The sequence below is a fragment of the Stegastes partitus genome, unplaced genomic scaffold (genome assembly GCF_000690725.1).
Source record: "Stegastes partitus isolate 25-593 unplaced genomic scaffold, Stegastes_partitus-1.0.2 Scaffold26, whole genome shotgun sequence".
Lineage (NCBI taxonomy): Eukaryota > Metazoa > Chordata > Actinopteri > Pomacentridae > Stegastes > Stegastes partitus.
The window spans coordinates 1187520-1205797 of record NW_007577757.1 but is presented as its reverse complement, the minus strand read 5'-3'; the positions used below and the strand labels follow the sequence as shown (position 1 = coordinate 1205797).

The following is an 18278-nucleotide window of genomic DNA, read 5'->3' as shown; positions in this document are numbered from 1 at the left end:
AGAGGTACATTGTCTGACACCAGGTGTGTGTTTTAAATGACTGACTATTTATTATGTGGGTATCTCCCACTAAATCTTCTTGGTTGTTTCCATGGTCTAAAATGACAGATACAACATTTTTAAAGAACTTGATGATAGTAAATAGATAAAAAGTCGCTGCTGCTGCCTGCTCACAGCACCACGGAGAACTAGATTAGTTATTCTGTTCAGTTTCATGGTGGTTGGCTTCAAGAAAGTTAATTTTGTTTCCCGATCATTAATAACCTAATTTTAGTCTGATTCGTGATGACAAAGATACAGAAAAATAGACTCTTCAACATTTCACAAACCATCTTTGCAGGAGTTTGTAAAGTTTCTCTCTGGCTGTTGAATAAACGCTAAAAACTCATCTTTGTGTATCACAGTTACATATTCACAAGATTTCTATATGAAAATGATCCTTTTCTTACTTTAATTGGCTTAGATCTAATGCTGCACTAGTTTCCTCTAGAACAGGGGTGCCCAATCCTGGTCCTCGAAAGCCCCTATCCAACACACCTGATTCACACGATCAGGATCGTTATCAGGCTTCTGCAGAGCTTGATGATGAGCTGATCATTTAAATCAGGTGTGTTGGAAGAGGGAAACATCTAAAACATGCTGGATAGGGGCTCTCGAGGACCAGGATTGGGGACCCCTGCTCTAGAACATGCAGATCAATGAAATCGTCGTCTCTCACCTTTAATCAATCCTCACCATTCGCTGCAGCCTGAGCACACCAGCTCACCTACAACTCTGCCTCAAACACTAAAATGTCTCTATGCCAAACAACGACAAATTGTAATATTGTGCTAATTGTGCCATATGTGTTTGAACTGAAAATTAATTCTGAAAAAGAGTCATGATACAAAGACAGGATTTATTTGTTTTGTTGAAATTTTACATGTGAAATCCTGGAAGTCTGAATCTGTGTTTTTGATCACCGGTACACTGCAGTTTTGAGGTAGAAATAATCAACCAGTGACTGCTTATTTCACTCATGATGTTTTTGCAAAACCTATAGCCTAATCAAAGGAATTCCATTTTCGTGTTTTCTTTTTATACAATTTATAGCACTGTAACTTTCATACTTCACAGAAGACATTCTTGAGTTCTCTCTTCGTCTAGCTGGGGTTGTTCTACTTCCAAAGATTTGTACAGTTATTATCCAGTGAAAAATGAGTTGAGAGCAGAGCCTCTCTCACCTTGAGCTACGATAAATGCAGGGCAATTATGTCACCATAGATACCTTTTTGAGAATGTGGAAATATACGTAGCTAATGACTTGAAAGCAAGTCGCCTCCACTTCTCTTTTCCTTCTCGTCGCGTCCTTGATGATCCTGCATTTTCTCCAAAACAACAGTGGTGTGAGCAGCAGTGTACTTGGTCATTGGCCATACAAATCCTGCATCAGTGAACCATCAAAAAATCCATTTACTGGCCTCTCTGTTTGCGCATCATTTAGGCCTCACATGAGAACGTGCCACATGCATGATTGTATGTAATCAACCCTCATCCACCCCCCTCCTCCCACCACCACCACCACCACCAGCCAAGCCTACAGATAAATAGACAGTAATTGGTCAGCGCCCTAGCTGGAGCTTCCTAAGTTTGTCTCTAATTGGATCCTTGAGATGAATCCTCCCTGAGGTTACTAATCAAAGTGAAGGGACAAATCTGTGAAATTATGCATGTTAGGCTCCCGCTGGAGCAAATTGCATATTCTCAGAGCTCCAAGCGGCACCATCACCGCAACACTGTAATCAAAATCAATCATTTACTGCTTGACCAGGAAATGAATTCACTTAACCAACATGTTTCACTCCAATGTTTTTATTTATCGCGCAACATAAAACAATATTGTGGGGTTTTTACCACATACACTATGTATTCACATAATACACCATACAGCTACAAAGAGAGAGAGACTGAACAAAAACACTATTTTTTTTTTTTTTTACATACTGCATCCTTGACATGAAAAATAAAGAACCAAGAACAATCCTAAAACTCAAAAAGGAATGTAGCTGCCAGTTGTGTAGGTTCATTTTCATTGTTTCTTGTATGGGCCAGGGTCCAAGTCCAAATTTGGAGAGTATTCGTTAAATTAGGTGATCAGAATTTTGAAAAGTGGGCCACACACAGTGAGATGCAAATGTCTATCTATGTTTGTGTGTTTGACAAAATATACAAGATTTTAGAGAAAGAAAGCAGGTGAGTAAAGGAAGTGCATGATTAGGAAGAGGGAGGCAGCACACAGTTCTTGTATTGTTCAAATATCTTAGCATTCAGTTAACATGAACATGTACAACATACTCAAAAGATAATTTTAATAGCCTTTGGTACTTGCGCTGTACCAAATGTGAAACCCAGATAACAGTCTTCATATAATATGATTCTATATCTCACCCTAGTTTAAATGAATTCAAGTACAATATGGAATGAATATTAATAGAGAATGTAATCAACTGTTTGAGTGCCCTCCTGCCCTCAAAAAGAGATGCAAATTTGTAGCGTCGTAACAAAAGACTTTTCATAAAGTCAGCACCAGGGCAGCTTCCCATCCTGTGAAACTGCTTTAATCAAAAGTATAGTTCTCTTGACATTCGAAGAGCTCAGAAAAATATCTGTGGTAATCATTTAACCCTCACATTTTTTTTTTTTTCATTTTGTTTTTATTTTTACACAGTGAATTTCAAGGTGTAGCATCATAGCACCAGCTGACCGACCCACCCCCACCCCGTCTCAGTACGTGCCTGGGAGGTGGTGCCTCCCATGAGAACCGTCCACCAAACCTGTGAGACATTTAGAAATTTACAAAGTTGACAAGATATCGTGTACACTGTATCCTCAGCACCTTTTCTTAGGCAAGTGTGTGTAATGTGGGCCGTGTAAATGGACTGTACGAGTCCCGGTCCCTGCACCAGTCAAACTACTGTTAGCCTTGATGTATGTGTCATATAATTATCATTACAAACTAAACATCTGGTGTCTTCCACAGGGGCGTTGTGATTCTTCTGCTGTGTGCTATTATGAAAGCTAGAGCAGATAATAATGATAGATACATCTAAACAAGCAGGAAGGCAGTGTCTTACCTGATAGTCTAACACAACTGACAAAGATTGCTGGGCTATAACTCACTAAAACATCACCTACTGATTCACCTCAGACTGGCTCTGCAGCTGCCAGCGTGGTCTGAAACATCCCACCCCTCAGATGCAGTTCTACACAGCAGGAGCAAATTTGTCAAGGACCAATTAATCAATATTAAAGGAATAGTTCAACTTTTGGAAATGCACTTATTCACTTTTTTGTTCAGACTTTGACTAGAAGACACCCTTTTCATTTCTCAACACTAAATATGAAGCCACAGCTAGCAGACAGCTTAGCTTAGCATAAAGACTAGACACACAGTGAACAACTAAAAGTAACAAAATCTGCCTGCCAATGCCTCTAGAGCTTGTTTTTTGAATCCATACAGAAAAGAAAAATGTTAGGAGGTTATGTGCCAGGGGATTTCTTGGCTGAGAGCAGTGACTATTTGGAAGGAACACCAACTTCAACTTAATATGTTTAAACCTTTTTTGAACAGGCCATCTTATGCAAAATCTTTTTTTAATTAGTTCTTGAACATAACTATCTGTCCTCAGTGTGTTATGAGAGTCACCAAATATGTTATATGTCTCCATAAATCAGAAAGTGGGAAGGAGCCTTTCAGGTTTGCAGCCTGTTGTGATGTCACAACAGGATAAGCACTGTCCCTGTCTGGCTCCTCCTCTTCCTCCTCCTCCTCTTGCCTCTTCTCTGCCACTCATTGAACAGAGTAGATGCAGAGAGAGGTTTGTCTGCGGCTCTCTTTCTGTTCGGGTTGTAGGCAGCAATAGCTCAGTTGGGTTTAAAGCTATGGACACTGAAACAGCCCATATGGAACAGGGTTCAAACAGGATATTAAAGGCAAGGAGAAAAGGATCTGTGCAGTATTTTGAGTTAAAACTTGAAACACATATTCTAAGAACATGGGGGACTTAAATTAACCTGTTAAAATGAGGTACAAAATGGGACCTTTAAAAAGGGTAAATACAGTGTTAATGAAGTGTAAAGGAGGATTTTTTTTTACCTGATGAGATAGTCTGCCTAGTCTTTGTGGTACACGAAGCTAACTGGCTTCTGGTATACAAGTGGGAAGTAAGCATACTCCCCAAAATGTCAAACTATTCCTTAGAACAACGGTTTAGATTTGTCCTTATGTTACTGACAGTAGACATCTGCTGTTCAGAACCACATAATCAGAATTTTTGGTGTTTTTCACACCTAAATAGAAATTTGTTATCGGCATTCACTTGTGATGAGAGTTTGAGAGAAAGTTTCTAATAAGTTTGTTATTGTCAAGCTTTTCTAGAACTCTCAAAGTCCTACATTTTGTAGGAATGAGGTTCAAGCAGAGAACTGCAACACAGGGGATCCTCCATATTTCTGGACTGTCGTCAGTGAGTAAGGTGAGTGTGGTTTCAGGTTACATAATTGAGCTCATGAACGCATCTTCAGAAAGTGACAGGGCTCTGTCAGTCACATGCTGACAGGGGGTACAGTACTTAGGAAAGCAAAACAGCAGTGTTACTAAGCACACATTTACACACAACACATTGGGACAAAGTGTTGTTTACTGTTGTTAAGGGCTGTCAGAAACTTAAAAATACCCCCTTGTCATTCATGGTTTAGTTACTTTCCTCACCAGTTAAATAATCTTACCTAAATAGTTTAATATTTACATTTTTTATCTCTCTCTTGAGAAAATTAAAAACAAAAAAACAAAAACCTAAGCTTCAAGTTGTCAATAATCGGCTCTTTCTTTTTGTCATTAAAATCAAGATTAAAAGTGCTTTTATAAATCTTTTCTTCTCTATGTACAATTTGTATTAGCTATATAAAAAAAAGACAAAAAAAACCCAATAACATCAAAGACAATCATTATCATCATCACCATGTAGTAATAAATAAGATTTAAAAAAAAAAAAAAAAAAAAAAAAAAGCAGGTTAAAATGAGTGTGGAGATCTAGAGCACACAAAGAGACATGCATGATTCTCTGCCCTCAGTAGCAAGTTGTGATTGTGACCAGTGTCTCTACAGCGTGAGGTAGAGAGCTGGAGACCCTCCGGATCGGTAGCAGGGTCTTTCACAGATGACCAGGGCCGTGACCCAAACAACCACCCAGCAGCTGGGAGTCGGCTTCTGTCGAGTTCTACTAGTCACTCAATTTTATTTTTGACACATGTTGCAAGTAAACCATGTGACCAAAATAAACGGAGCGATTCTAGTTTGGATATCAAATCATCTCTCTCTTTGGCTGTTCTTTTTCACACAATCATCCATTTGTGTCAGTTTCCGGACACACACACACACACAAAGTGAGAGATTGCATTTGCGTTTGCATTTGGCGCCGACTCCCAGCAGCGACAGTAATTTACTAAGGTTTCCCTTTATCTCTCAGTACTGTTTGCTCCGTGAAGCACTGCTCATGGGTGCACAAGAAATGCATTGGATGACTGTGCTTACTCTGCCCTGTACAGTGTACTTTGTTTGAGACAAAACCACCATATGCCACAATAAACTGCAAAAACTCCTCAAAAGGAACCAGTTCTTGAGCCCAAGGACAGAGCTGCAACCACAGGGCGGCCACGTTAATTGGCTGGCTCCGTGGTGACAAGGTGCCTGCAGAAGGACACACTTCGCTCTGCTCGAAGATGACAGCACCATGCAGAGGAAGGAGTGGGCCCTTCACAGTAAATCAAGTGTAATAGGACAGCACCAGAGTGTGTGTAGGAGCACCAAAAGCACTGCTGTTCCAACACTGTTTCCCTCTGCTCTAATCCAGGGTGGGCTTCCTAAAGGCGTCGCCACACTTCATTCACATTTGTGCCACAACTGGATAAAGATATGCCTTGAGTCTCACCCGTGGTCAGCAAACAGGATGTGAGATCCCCCTCTACTGGCCATGGGTGGTTAAAGCATCAAGGCAGAGCTTTACTGGCTTCTGAATGGATCTCAAGTGCTTGTAGGTTTGTTTGTACACACCGCTTTGAAACGGCGGTCACTGCTGCCCTCTAGAGTTTACACTGGGAAGTGCTCACCCCTACATAAATGTTATAGGAAGATAGAGTGCCACCTGCTCCATCTCTGTGTGATAATTGCAGATCTGGGTTAAATGGCATTTGCAAATAATATCACTTATTTAGCCTTTGTGGGGTACCATATGCCAAAACCGCCGTTTTCCTTGCAGGAAAACATTAAATGCAAGGGAAAGGACTTGCAAGATAATTCTTTCTACTTTTCCTTGCGCAACACGTTTTCTGCCTCCATCTCTTTAAGTGATATAACCCATCATTCTGGTATCCCACCTCGGACAAAACAACAAATATATACTTGCAAATACTACTTGAGCCAAATTTGAGTTCGAGCACCTAAATACAGCAACAAGTGCCATGAAGAGTAGCGGAATGAAAATCGGCCAGAGCCGGAAGCTGAGCACCAGTCGAAAGCTGGAGGGGTGTAGAAGAGTAGGAGGAGCGCATCATCTGACGGCAAGACAAACAGCAGTGTTTTCTCTCAGTGTGGTTTAACTGCAGCAATTATTAACCTGGACATCATTTTCTTTATATTAGCATCATGATGATTTGTTTTGTTTAGAAATTTAGAGCACAGTTTTGGCCTTCCAAACTGCCAACAGCTAAATAAAACCACTACTCTTCTGTTGTGTACAAAGAATATCATATTCTCGTTTCCAATTTTAAGTGTTTTTTAGTCTACTTAGCCACATCAAAAGGGCAAGATGGACTGCACCGGTGCATTACAACAGATGATCTGACATACACGCTACTGCTTTAACAGCTAGCTTTGTGAATCCTCATCCTTCCACCTTTAATCTTGTTTAACATTTTTGTAGACAATGTTTGGAGTTTTTGATAGCAGACAGAAAGTAGACTGTGAGTTGCGTATTAGACCATAATGATGCTGGTAGAAAATCTGTATACACTCATTGTGGTGGCCAAAACAAAAAAAAATAAAGCCCAGGTAATAATAGTTAGAATTTTCCTTTCAGAGGGCCTAAACTGGCTTTTATATATTTGTATACAGATATCTGTATATGGTCAATATAGAAATAGATATCTATTTCAAGTCTCCATTTTTGTATGCAGCCATGATCATTATTACTGTAACACTGATTTGCTGTCTTACCAGGCAGACAATAGCTCCTCCTCCAATTACAGCTTTAAGATTGACAAGAACAAAGAAAATCAAACAAAAAAAAGGGTACACATTTTCCAGACATGGAAAAAGCAACTGTCTGAGTACGTCGACTCAGACTGATTGATTTAAAAAAATATATAACCAAAAACAATCACCTCATTAATAATAACATTAATGAAAACAGCAATAATAAAAAACAAACAAGTCTTCATTATAATAATACCTGTAATAACAACATTGACAGTAACAATAGCAATCATAATAATATTGATAACAATAGCAATAATTAGAATCATTAAAATTCTATAAACAAGAAAAAGCAATGGAGTTCCTCTCCAGGGAAGAGAGAGGAAGAGCACCACAGGCAGTGTGTCTGAAGCCCAAACCACTGCCTGACATGAGGTAAAAACAATAAAAATGTCCCCTCCTCCCAGTGGACTGTGGAGGGGGGCAGGATGGAGAGATGCCAGACTGCGGGTGGCTGAGAGACATTCATCCTGCTCATTGCTCTCTCCCGCCCTCCACTGCACCACTCTGTAGCTATCAGTCTGTCTGTGTCCGTCTGGCCTCAGACAAAGTGGCTGTAGGGCCCAGTGAGGCGGGTGAAGGCATAGGGAGACACAGTAACCATAGAGGTTGTGTTGAACGTGGGGGCTAACCGTGTCACTGGCCCCTCCTTCTTGTCTTTAGATTGTCCAGGTCCTGGACTGGCACCTGCCACCGTAGCCCCCCACTTGCGTTTCTTCCCAAGCGTTTTGATGTCATCCTGGGAGAGGCCAAGAAGAGCCGCTTCCTGCTGCCTCTGCAGTGCTCGCTCTGCCAGCAGTTTCATTTTGGCCTCCCACAGAGCCAGGCCATGCATGGGCTGGTTGAGGTTCTTGTGCTGGTAGAAGACCAGGGAGATGCGGGTGGGGTGGGAGCGATCAGGCTTTTTGAGTGGAGTTGTGGCATGTAGTTCCCGACGGGCACATTCAATCAGGATGGAGCCATGAGCTGGTGCTACCGCTACACCACCAATGTTGGGATCCAGGAAGTTGTGCTCGCTGTCAGACCATACCTCATCCTCATCGTGTTTGATGCTCTCAGTGTCACTCTCAGCTCGGCTGGGGTCCCAGCAGGCCTGATTTGACTGCTGCAGGGCATCAGGGAAGAGGCGTCCTTCAGGAGCAGGGGAAGGGGTGCTGCCTGCTACTGAACCACCACAAGACTTCCAGACCTTTTCTTGCAACCCAAGGGGAGTGGAACATCGACTCTCACCAGTCTTGGACCAGATCTTATCCGGGTAGGCTCCTGCAGGATTGCTGTGCTTCAAAACAGGACTATATGCTGCAGGCCCCATGGCCCAAGCGTTCGGCTGAGGGCTAGGAGCAGGACTGGCCCAGTGCCTGGGGGTGCCTGGTCGAGGGGTGCCTGGGCCTGGGGTGCCTGGGCCTGGGGTGCCTGGCTGTGGGGTAACTGAGCCTGAGTGACAGCTGCCAGGCTGTGGTGGACCTGTGTGAGGGGTGCTTGGCCGTGGGGTAGCAGGGCATGTGGAGCCTTGGTGTATGTTAGCCTGGAGCACTGTGCCTAGGTGAGGGGACGGAGATGGAGAGGGAGGTACCTGGAGTGATGGTGATGGAGATGGGGAAACTATCATGGGATTTGAACCAGGATAGGATGCCCACTGCTGGGCGAAAGGAGAGGGCTGCCGCTGCTGAGGATGCTGGTGAAATTGCTGCTTGTCTGGGTTTAATGATGAGGCCTCAGGACTTTGTTTGCGGTTTAGATGCCCATCCCAGGTGGTAGGAATTATACTTCCATTAAGCTTGTGTCCTGGCCAGGCCACAGGCTGAGGGGTGGTTCTCGCTGTGTTGGCACCGATCTGGCTCGGCAATGTGCCTTCATAGACTGGAACATCTATGGGCTCCTGTTTGATGATCGGAGTGCCTCTGTTTGAGGGCTCAGAGGAGACAGAGGAAGGACGGGACTGGTTGTAGTCTGCAGGTTGGGTGTAAGGGCTATGGTTTGGTTGGCTGGTTTGCTCTGGGTGGCTGGGGCAGGACTGGGCCAGTTTGGCCTGAAGGCTCTGAATGTCGGGCTTCTTATCTACCTGGACGACCTTAGAGCCATTGCGACCCTCATAGGTCCTTAGCTTAGGGGGGAAAAGTGCATTGGGCGGGTAGTTGTAGTAGCCATAGGGCATAGCAGGTAGACTGGGGTGGTAAGCCTTTACTGCTTCGGGTGCAGAGGGCTGGCCAGTTGGGGGGAGGCCTCCCCTTGCATAGTAGGCAGGGTGTGGATAGATGTTACTGAATGGGTCTGCTGCCTGCACGGGGTATCCATCTATTGATCCGTTAAAGGGTTCCATCTTGATGTTGGGCTTCACTTCTTGTTTTATAATTGCTGGTTGTTTGAAACAAACGAAAGGTAAATTACAAACTTATCAAGTCCTAATTTTTTAATGCATTTTACTTTATAACGATTTATAAATCTGTGGATTTTTTTTTGTTTGTCACACACTGGTAGCAGTTTAGGGTTGAGGTTCAACATTGTAGACAACTGTGGATCCTAAGTCAAGTAATTTTAGGAATTACCTTGTAGTGTGGACATCTGTTTAACACAATCATTGAGCTTTAGAAGTAACATGAAAACAAGAGCAAAACAATATCAACTGACCTTTATTGCCTTGGGGTTGAGGGGAACTGGTGATGCAGACCTCAGTCTTGACAACTGTTTTCTCTGGCGTCTCCCCTGCCTGCTGCATGAGTTTACTTTTCTTCTTCTCTGAAGCAGCTTTCTTGGCCTCCAGTCGGCGCTGTCGACAGGACTTGGCAGGTTCGGGCAACTTGCGTACCTCACGACGGAAAGCCTGAAGCACCTGGAGAGCATTTGTTTGCATCTTGAGGCGCTGTGCCTCCGCACTGCCAAACTCATCAGTCAGGGATATTGTGTAAAGAGGCAACACATGGAGCTGCTCATCCTCAGGGATTTCCCCCACTGCACGGTTGTCCTCCTTCGTTAAAGTACACACCTAACAGAGAGTCACGGGGAAAGCAAGATGAATGTAAATTGTGCAAAACATCAACCCATTTCATTTATCTTATGAAGAACAATATGGTCGTAAAACACAAATTTTATATGATGATGACTGGTCTTACCACTGTGCAACCATTGTAGAGGTTGTGCTGGTCCTTATGAGCGTGGGCACAGAAGTCCATGCAAGCAGTGACTCCAGAGAATGGACGGCCTTCTTTTAAGCCCAGCCTGCATTCTGGAGCTTTGAGTTCTGACTGGCACTAAGGTAAAGACAGAGATAACTTTAAACCATCTAAAGGAGGGAACTTATAATTACATTTTCCAGTATTCCGAGGATACAGCACTTCACAGATATAATATTTCATACTATGATATCAGCCTAGATTTTAGTCAGTGTCTGCCAGCAGACTAATTACTGTTTCAGTCTTCTTGCTAAGAATTTATTATGTGACAGCTACTGTCTTGATTTTCTGGTGCACAGTAGGACTCACTGTGTGTGAGAAAACTCACAAGTGAAGTTGCTGGCACCAGGTTGTTAGTGTGTAAAGACTTGTATAGTAAATGTACACTGATGAAAATGTGACTGTACAACAAACCTGGTTACTGTAGGCCTGTGGAGCCAGACGCTTGTACAAAGGAGCCACCTCAGTTGCCAGATTCTGGAAGTTATCCCTGAGTTTGTCCTCCTGATAAGCAAAAACATGGATCAGTACAAGCCACGGAGTAAAAGACCAATTCAGTGGCATCATAAAATTACTCAGTTTCAGTGACTCAACCTTAGACAAAAGCAATTTTAAAAAAACAACTCCTTTAGTGCATTAATATATTACTTTATACTGTAAATGGGTAGTAATAATGTGATGAGTACCTCTTCAGGGTGATCTCCTTGTAACCTGAACTTTCGCGGCATTTTACTTCTGGCGTACTTACAGCCATTAAAGTACATACTCCAGGAACACCCAAAGGAGAAGGAAGCACCACAAGTTTCAGGGTCCTTGCCTTGACAGGCACAGGTACGACTGCAGGGGGAGACATTGAGCACACTCTCAGCTTCATTCATAAATGATGTGTACCTTGTGCATGTGTACCTTTACATCATGAATACACTGTATGTGAGAGAAGTATCAGTGAGGGAATTGTGACCAGTGTTTTACTTAAAGAAATAATGTCAACAGGGTAATACAGGCTAACACAGTTTCAAAGTCTATAACTATTAAAACAACACAAAAGCTGCATCAAAGCTGCTGACGGATGTTGCCAGTATATGATGAGGGAGAAAACATGACTGATTTTCTCATTCCAGGTGGTGAATGGTTCTCATTCCTACAGCACCCCTAACAAGGAGGTATTGCTATTTATTTATGAATAATTTTGGGAGTAAATGATGTAATGTGTAACACAGAACAATGTGTACACATCTGTTGATGAGAATGCACTATTATTTGATGTGCATACACAACTTATTTGTCTTAAATCAGTGGTGGAGGAAGTATACAGATTGCAGTACCTATACGTTAATGAAAAAATATTCTATTGCAAATAAAAGTCCTGCATCAAAAATCCTGCTTGGATAAAAGTGTTAGCAAAAGAATAGTTAAAGTAAAAGTCCTTGTTCTTATTGGTGTGCTATTATACATGGCATCATTAGATTATTAATAATGAAGCATTAGTTACTGTTGTTGTTTTTCTCTAATCTTTGATTTTTGGCAAGTTATTCAATCATTTTAACTTTTAGTGAAAAGAAACAGTGAGGGTAGTTTAAAGGGAAAAACTCACTGTTTGGTGAAGTTGTTGTCAATTCACAGACATCTGAAATGTGACCCTAACTACGATCTGCTTTTCAGAAGATCCCATAAAGGTTGTATTGTATATATATTGTCATATTATCCATTGTGTAAAATCTTCATCTTCAAAGTAACTAAAACTATCAGATAAATGTAGTGGGCTAATAAGTACAACATTTCCCTCTGAAATGTGGTGGCATAAAATGAAAATACTCAATATTCAAAATACATGTACTTCTAAAGTACTAAAAGAAGTGTACTTAAATATGCATAGTTACTTTCCACAACTAGCAAAAATTAAGCTGAATGCCTCAGAATTGCCTAATGTTACATATGAGAAGACTGTGGACCCTCACCTGTTCGGGTATTCTCTGTAAAACTTGTTTTTAGCATAATCTACTCAGTGTTTTAGTCCTCCTTAGAGTGATGGCTTGAGATCATGTAGTAAAGCACATCTTCAAAAATTGCCCTTTCCTCTCTTTCTCCATGTCATACATGAAGTGAATGTAAAGTTATGCAAAATAATGCTAAAATACAAAAACATGCTTATTGCTTGCACACTCACAAACTTATTTGTTAGAAAACCGGTTTGAAAATCTGCCCAAGGGCTACTCACTCATCATTGAGGCCACAGCGTCGGCTGGTGGGGTTGCCGTGTTTGGTGAGGGTGTCACTGAGTTCGCGGTACAGCTTGTCAGCCAGGCCCTTCGGGACACCTTCCCAGGCCATAATGAGGATAATGATGACAGCATTGGCACAGTGGTGGCCTGCACGATGACGCACCACACACAGCAGCTTCTCTGTCTCGCTGCTCCGACGGATCACCTGACAGGAAACAAAGCTCATGATGAGTTTTTCTTTTACTTATTTGCACAGTTTTAAATACAGACTTATATATAGCCAAAATAAAATGTCAGTTAAATTCTAAAATGCACAAAAATTTGCTATTTATTAACTCTGTAGTTACTACATTTGGCCAGCAGATGTCCAGCACACACAAATGCTTTTAATATTGACACAATAAGACACAGTTAATGGTTACACTTTATTTTGGAAAGACATTTAATGCCTGTACTGAAATCTGACCTGCTGTGGTGACCGAACACTAATCCGATTAGCCTATGATTCTACTGATTAAATTTAGCTGAAAAGTCAATTTACATTACATATACCAGTATCTAAAAAGACAAATGTATTTTGATATGTGCAGGCCTGGTCTCACACTTTCCCTCCCTCTGCCTCAACACAAACACACACCCTCAGTCACCCCCCCTCAGACAGACGACTGTTTTGAATCCATAAAGTCATTAGCAGACTGTGTCAGGGGTGGCACGGGAGGGGAGGCTGGGCAGTTGTTACAGAGGGAGACCTCCTACTGATTTGTTCACTGGGGATGACAAACTCGCCTGTGTGTCTCCCCAGGACCCCTCATTATACACAAACACACACACACACACACACACACACACACACACACACACACACACACACAGAGCATAAATCTGTTGTTGATTGGCTGTCATTGCTGTCAGGTGGGATAGGAAAAACATTCAAAAACACCTTTCTCTCTTCTTCACCCCCCTCACTTTAACACCATCAGGCAGTAACTGAGTTGTTGATCGACTGTAGCAAATGTTTGAACGTTTTTGAAAGAAGTGAGCCATTCTTTAACCCTCAGAAACCCAAAACCCATCGGCAGGTTTGAAATGTGTGCTGTCTTTAAATGACACCATTTATCAGAGGCAGAAATTGTAAAAACAGAGAGCATGATGAGATTTCCTTGAACTACTCTAAATTGTGATATTTCACAAAATGAATTTATTCTATATCTGTCACTTTAAAATTTACCAAGAACTAAACTCTAAATAAGTTCACTGTAATCAGAATCTGTAAAAGACTGAAAGTACTGCCCTAAGAAGTCACAACTGATTGAGCTTTGACCAATAGTCACCTGAAAATTTCTTTTACACTTTTTGGCTGAACTGCAGGCTGTCTACACAGAGCAGGTAGGAGAGTATGGAACCAAAATAAAAATCAAAGTAGTAAAATATATATGGTGTGTAGAGGGACCATTCTTATCCTTTATGAAGAAATATTGCCCAAGTTAAATCCAGATTTTTTTCTTCTTGTAAAACAATCAATCAAAAGAATACATATTTTTCTTTTAAATGATTTATGTCATTATGATTCTTTCATAATGCACAGAAAACATGCTTGAGCTTTTATTTAATTTTAGCCATGATTGTGCTGTTTTTAGAGGTGCAGGATTCTATACTGTAGTGAACAATTATCCCACAGTGAATAAAAATGTGGGAGTAAAAAATGCCCAGAAACTGCTTGGTGTACAGAAGGTTAAAACATGAAAAAGAGACAGACCTTCACCAATAAAGCTTTAAAGGCTGTTCCTTATCATTAGTAAGTTATGTTGAAACTTTTTTAAGTCATCATTCACATAGTGGATCTGATGTTCTCTTACTTACCCACTTAGCAATAGGACATCCATGTGAGCTCTTTCCCTCTTTGCCTGTGTATACCACCTTCTCAATCCGAATGGCATCCCCCTTCTCACCATACCTTTACAGACAGAGAGAGACAATTTACTTTTTTGCACATCCACCTATGCAGTTGGTGTTTGCAGTCAGAATGGCATGTAGTCCTGATGTCTGACTTTAGTGGCTGACACACCAACCGGACACTGCTACATATAAACACAGACTGCAGTGCTATCTGTGTGTCAGCACCCTAAGGCCCACTAAGTCGACCTCAAAGAACTGGCGCAGACAAAAGCTGACATTACATCGTTTCTTGTGGCCTCACATGTTCTGTTTAAAGCTCCATTTGAACACATCACAAAGACTACCCCTGACAGTCAGTTGACCGCAGACACGCTTGTGCGCTTTGTGCCTGTATTCCTAGATTTCCATGCGTCTTGTGCTTAACATAAAAATGTTATTAATTTATTAAGCTGAGCAAACTGACAGCTCTGACTAAACATGTTCAGCTGACCAAATGGTTGCTCATAACTACTGCCAATGGTACCACATTGCAAAAACTATGTACAACACATGGCTACTCAATAACAATTCAACAGCACCCCGTCATCTGAATACAGTTGGAAGAGAAAACACAATCCTGTAGTTGAGACATTAATCGATAGTTTCTTTTTGTCACGATTGACCCCATCACCAGTGTTTCTTATTTACTATGAAAACTATTTCTTTTGCCTGTCTTGCTTTAAACCTGAAGTATATGTCAGCCCTGTCAAAGACAGGCCAACTTCAGGAACTCTAGCTAGTGAGGTGTGTGTTCACAAGGCTCTGCTGAGATTCACACAAGCATGGCAGAATAAACCGGAACCCACTAGCCTGTGCACAATGCCAGTCAACACAGCCTTTTCTTGAAGATATTTCTGTGCTGGTGTTTGTGACATGTGACTGCATTTGCCTTTCTAATTGTTTTTTATTGTGTGTGTGTTTGTGTGTGTCTGTCCTACTCTTAAATGTGCGTGTGTGTACTTCTGCAGGCCTATTGGTCAGTGTATAGAAGGAGGGAGGGGTCAGAGGTTGCACTGGGGCACGGGTAGGTCATCAGAAATTGTCAGATGTCCGCTCACAGCTCATATCAGGTCTCCAGCCAGCTTGATACCTGCCATTGTGAAAACTTCAACCCTGAGCAGATTTGGCGTGACAGTGCACACAAGGGGCTCTTGCTGAATAGGAATCACCCCAAGGTGGCTGAGAAAGTGGGCGGGATTGAGCTCTATCACCACAGGGGTGGCCTGCAGGGGTCAGAGGTGGGTCAAAGGTCATCTGAGGACTATAGGGTCTTAACATCTTACGTCATCTCTCAAACAACAAAAAGTGCTCTTCGGCCTAACATCCCCCCTCACTCAGTCAGCCTGTGCTCTGTGGCTACTAATACCTACTGAAATCCAGGCTCTCTGTGGCTAGCAGCCAAAAGTGCGTGTCTCTACAAGTACTGTTAATATGATGTACAACACAGTGAAAGATATTGTCATAGAAGGTTACTACACAGAGCAGAAAGCGCATTTGTAATGTGGGTGACAATGTGAAAAATACTTTTTTATTCAACCTGTTAACAGTAGATGAGTGTTATGTTTTAGTAAGACAACCCAACAACATTATCATTACAGAGGCTGCAGCTGCCCTTTGGCTTTTAAAACTACTAGCAGGGAAGCTTTCTGATGCTCAGTCTTTTATCACGATTATTGATACACTGCAGATAAAGTAACAGCATCTTATTGGACTGGTTTACTGATTACTGCATGTGTGACATTAGTTAGAGATTAGAGTCCAGATGACCAAATGTTATCCTTTGCCTTGTTTATAAAACCAAAATACATTGATTTTATCTTCAATTTGACTGTGAGGTTATTTTAGTGTTCCGATTTCAACCATACTGAATTCAGCTTTTATGTACATTATTTGCAAGTAAAAAGCTATCCATTTGTATTCCTCCCCTTCACTCTTTTTCTGTAATTTGATATCCATCCTTCTTCCTTCCTTATTCCTCTCATTCTCTGTTGTCATCTGCTGTTACTCCTGCGCCGCTTGCTCTGCCTGTGATACGCTTATGATGCTGATATTTCCTGTTCCTCCTACTGGATTCTGGGTCACAGATTCCCTAAGGACAAAATGTGAGGAGGAGGGAAAGTGGAGAGACAGGAGGAGGAGGGAGCGGCAGGGAAAGCAAGAGCATGTGGGAGGAAGAGAAGAGAAGAGAAGAGAAGAGAAGAGAAGAGAAGAGAAGAGAAGAGAAGAGAAGAGAAGAGAAGAGAAGAGAAGAGAAGAGAAGAATGGGCACACCTTGTCTCCATCAGGCTTCGTATGGAGGCTACAGTAGGTCCAGATCCCAGGTGATTGTAGTAGGGCCCTTCATCTTTCTCCAGGATTTGTTCTTGGAAAAGAGATAGTACAGAGTGAGGAAACAACACAAAACTGGTAGTGAAAACCCCAAATAACACACTAAACTGTAAACTGGTATGACAATTAACAACAGATTGCATTTGGCATGTAGTGTGTCACGTTTCACTCTTCTGTGATTTAAACTAAACATTAAAATTGACACATAAGAGAAAAGCAGGAGTCATTATTATGTTATTATTGTGTATTGTTTTTAGTACATGTCTCTCCTAAAATCTCCTCAGTTTGTAGAACCTCAAGTATATTTTAAACATTGTTTCTCTATTAAAAACTTTACACTTCTACACTTGCGGTGACTTTTGTGGGGCTATCAATGGATTAAATATCTATGTCTCAAATCCAAATGTACCAGTTCCTAGATGTAAGTGTGTCTCAATCAAGTAGTACACAATAAAAGTCCCTTGACTTCAGTAGAGTGAAGCTTGACTTTGCATGTTATTACATCGTATTTGTTGCAGACTTGTGTAAAGGCCAAAAGCACAACGGATGTGTTTTGATGTATTTTTAGTCAAACTTAGAGACATCCTCTTTGCAGTTGAGGCCACATCATGTATGAGAAGCGTGAGAATGTACAACAGATTGCAACATTCAGTTCACACCAACACACATGAACACACAGATCCTCCCCAAGGCCAGACAGTGGGCTGTGACTGCAGGGTGTGGTCTGTTGGGAGACACTTTATAAAGTAGAAGCTCTTGGAGGTAGTGATGGATGACTCCGTATTTAGGAGTGTTGTGAGGGAGTCAGGGTTTGTCTGTGTGCAAGCTGTGTCCATCTGTGTTTATGTTGTGTATGAGAATGTGGATGTATTTGACCATTGTCCAACACATATAAACCACATCCTTCAGCACTAATCTTTGTATATGATGTCTACATTAAATGAAAGACTCTAATGCACTTTGCATTTCCTAGCTCTGGAACAGCTTACTGTGTGTTTTAAAACAGGAATGTCTGACAACTAATACCATGTTGTTCTTGCTTCTGTACCACACTTCCATATCACTCCTAACATAGCACACACTCTGAACAACAACATTAGCTAAATGCACTAAATGCAACAGTTCTACACTATCAGACGATTATCTGAAATGTGGACATTCACTCAGTAATGTGTGTCTCTGGTTCAGAGGCTATATGAGGTCACATTCCCCTGTTGGTGCAGGGAGTCACCAGGGCGTGGCTCATGGCAGGAAGTGGAGTAATCATACTAAATTCTTGTGTGAAAAAATTGTGTGTGTGTGTGTGTGTGTGTGTGTGTGTGTGTGTGTGTG

General features: G+C 41.7%; 1 protein-coding gene across 1 annotated transcript in view; it reads right to left on the bottom strand.

The window, feature by feature from the left end:
* Positions 1–1835: 1835 nt before the first annotated feature.
* tet3 (tet methylcytosine dioxygenase 3) overlaps positions 1836–18278 on the bottom strand; it is a 36753-nt gene continuing 20310 nt past the window's right edge. Inside the window, 8 exon segments of the mRNA XM_008297725.1 lie at positions 1836–9646; positions 9920–10274; positions 10402–10539; positions 10876–10965; positions 11148–11298; positions 12680–12888; positions 14544–14637; positions 16890–16980. Of these exon segments, the coding sequence (XP_008295947.1) occupies positions 7833–9646; positions 9920–10274; positions 10402–10539; positions 10876–10965; positions 11148–11298; positions 12680–12888; positions 14544–14637; positions 16890–16980 (2942 nt within the window). The 3' untranslated portion in view covers positions 1836–7832.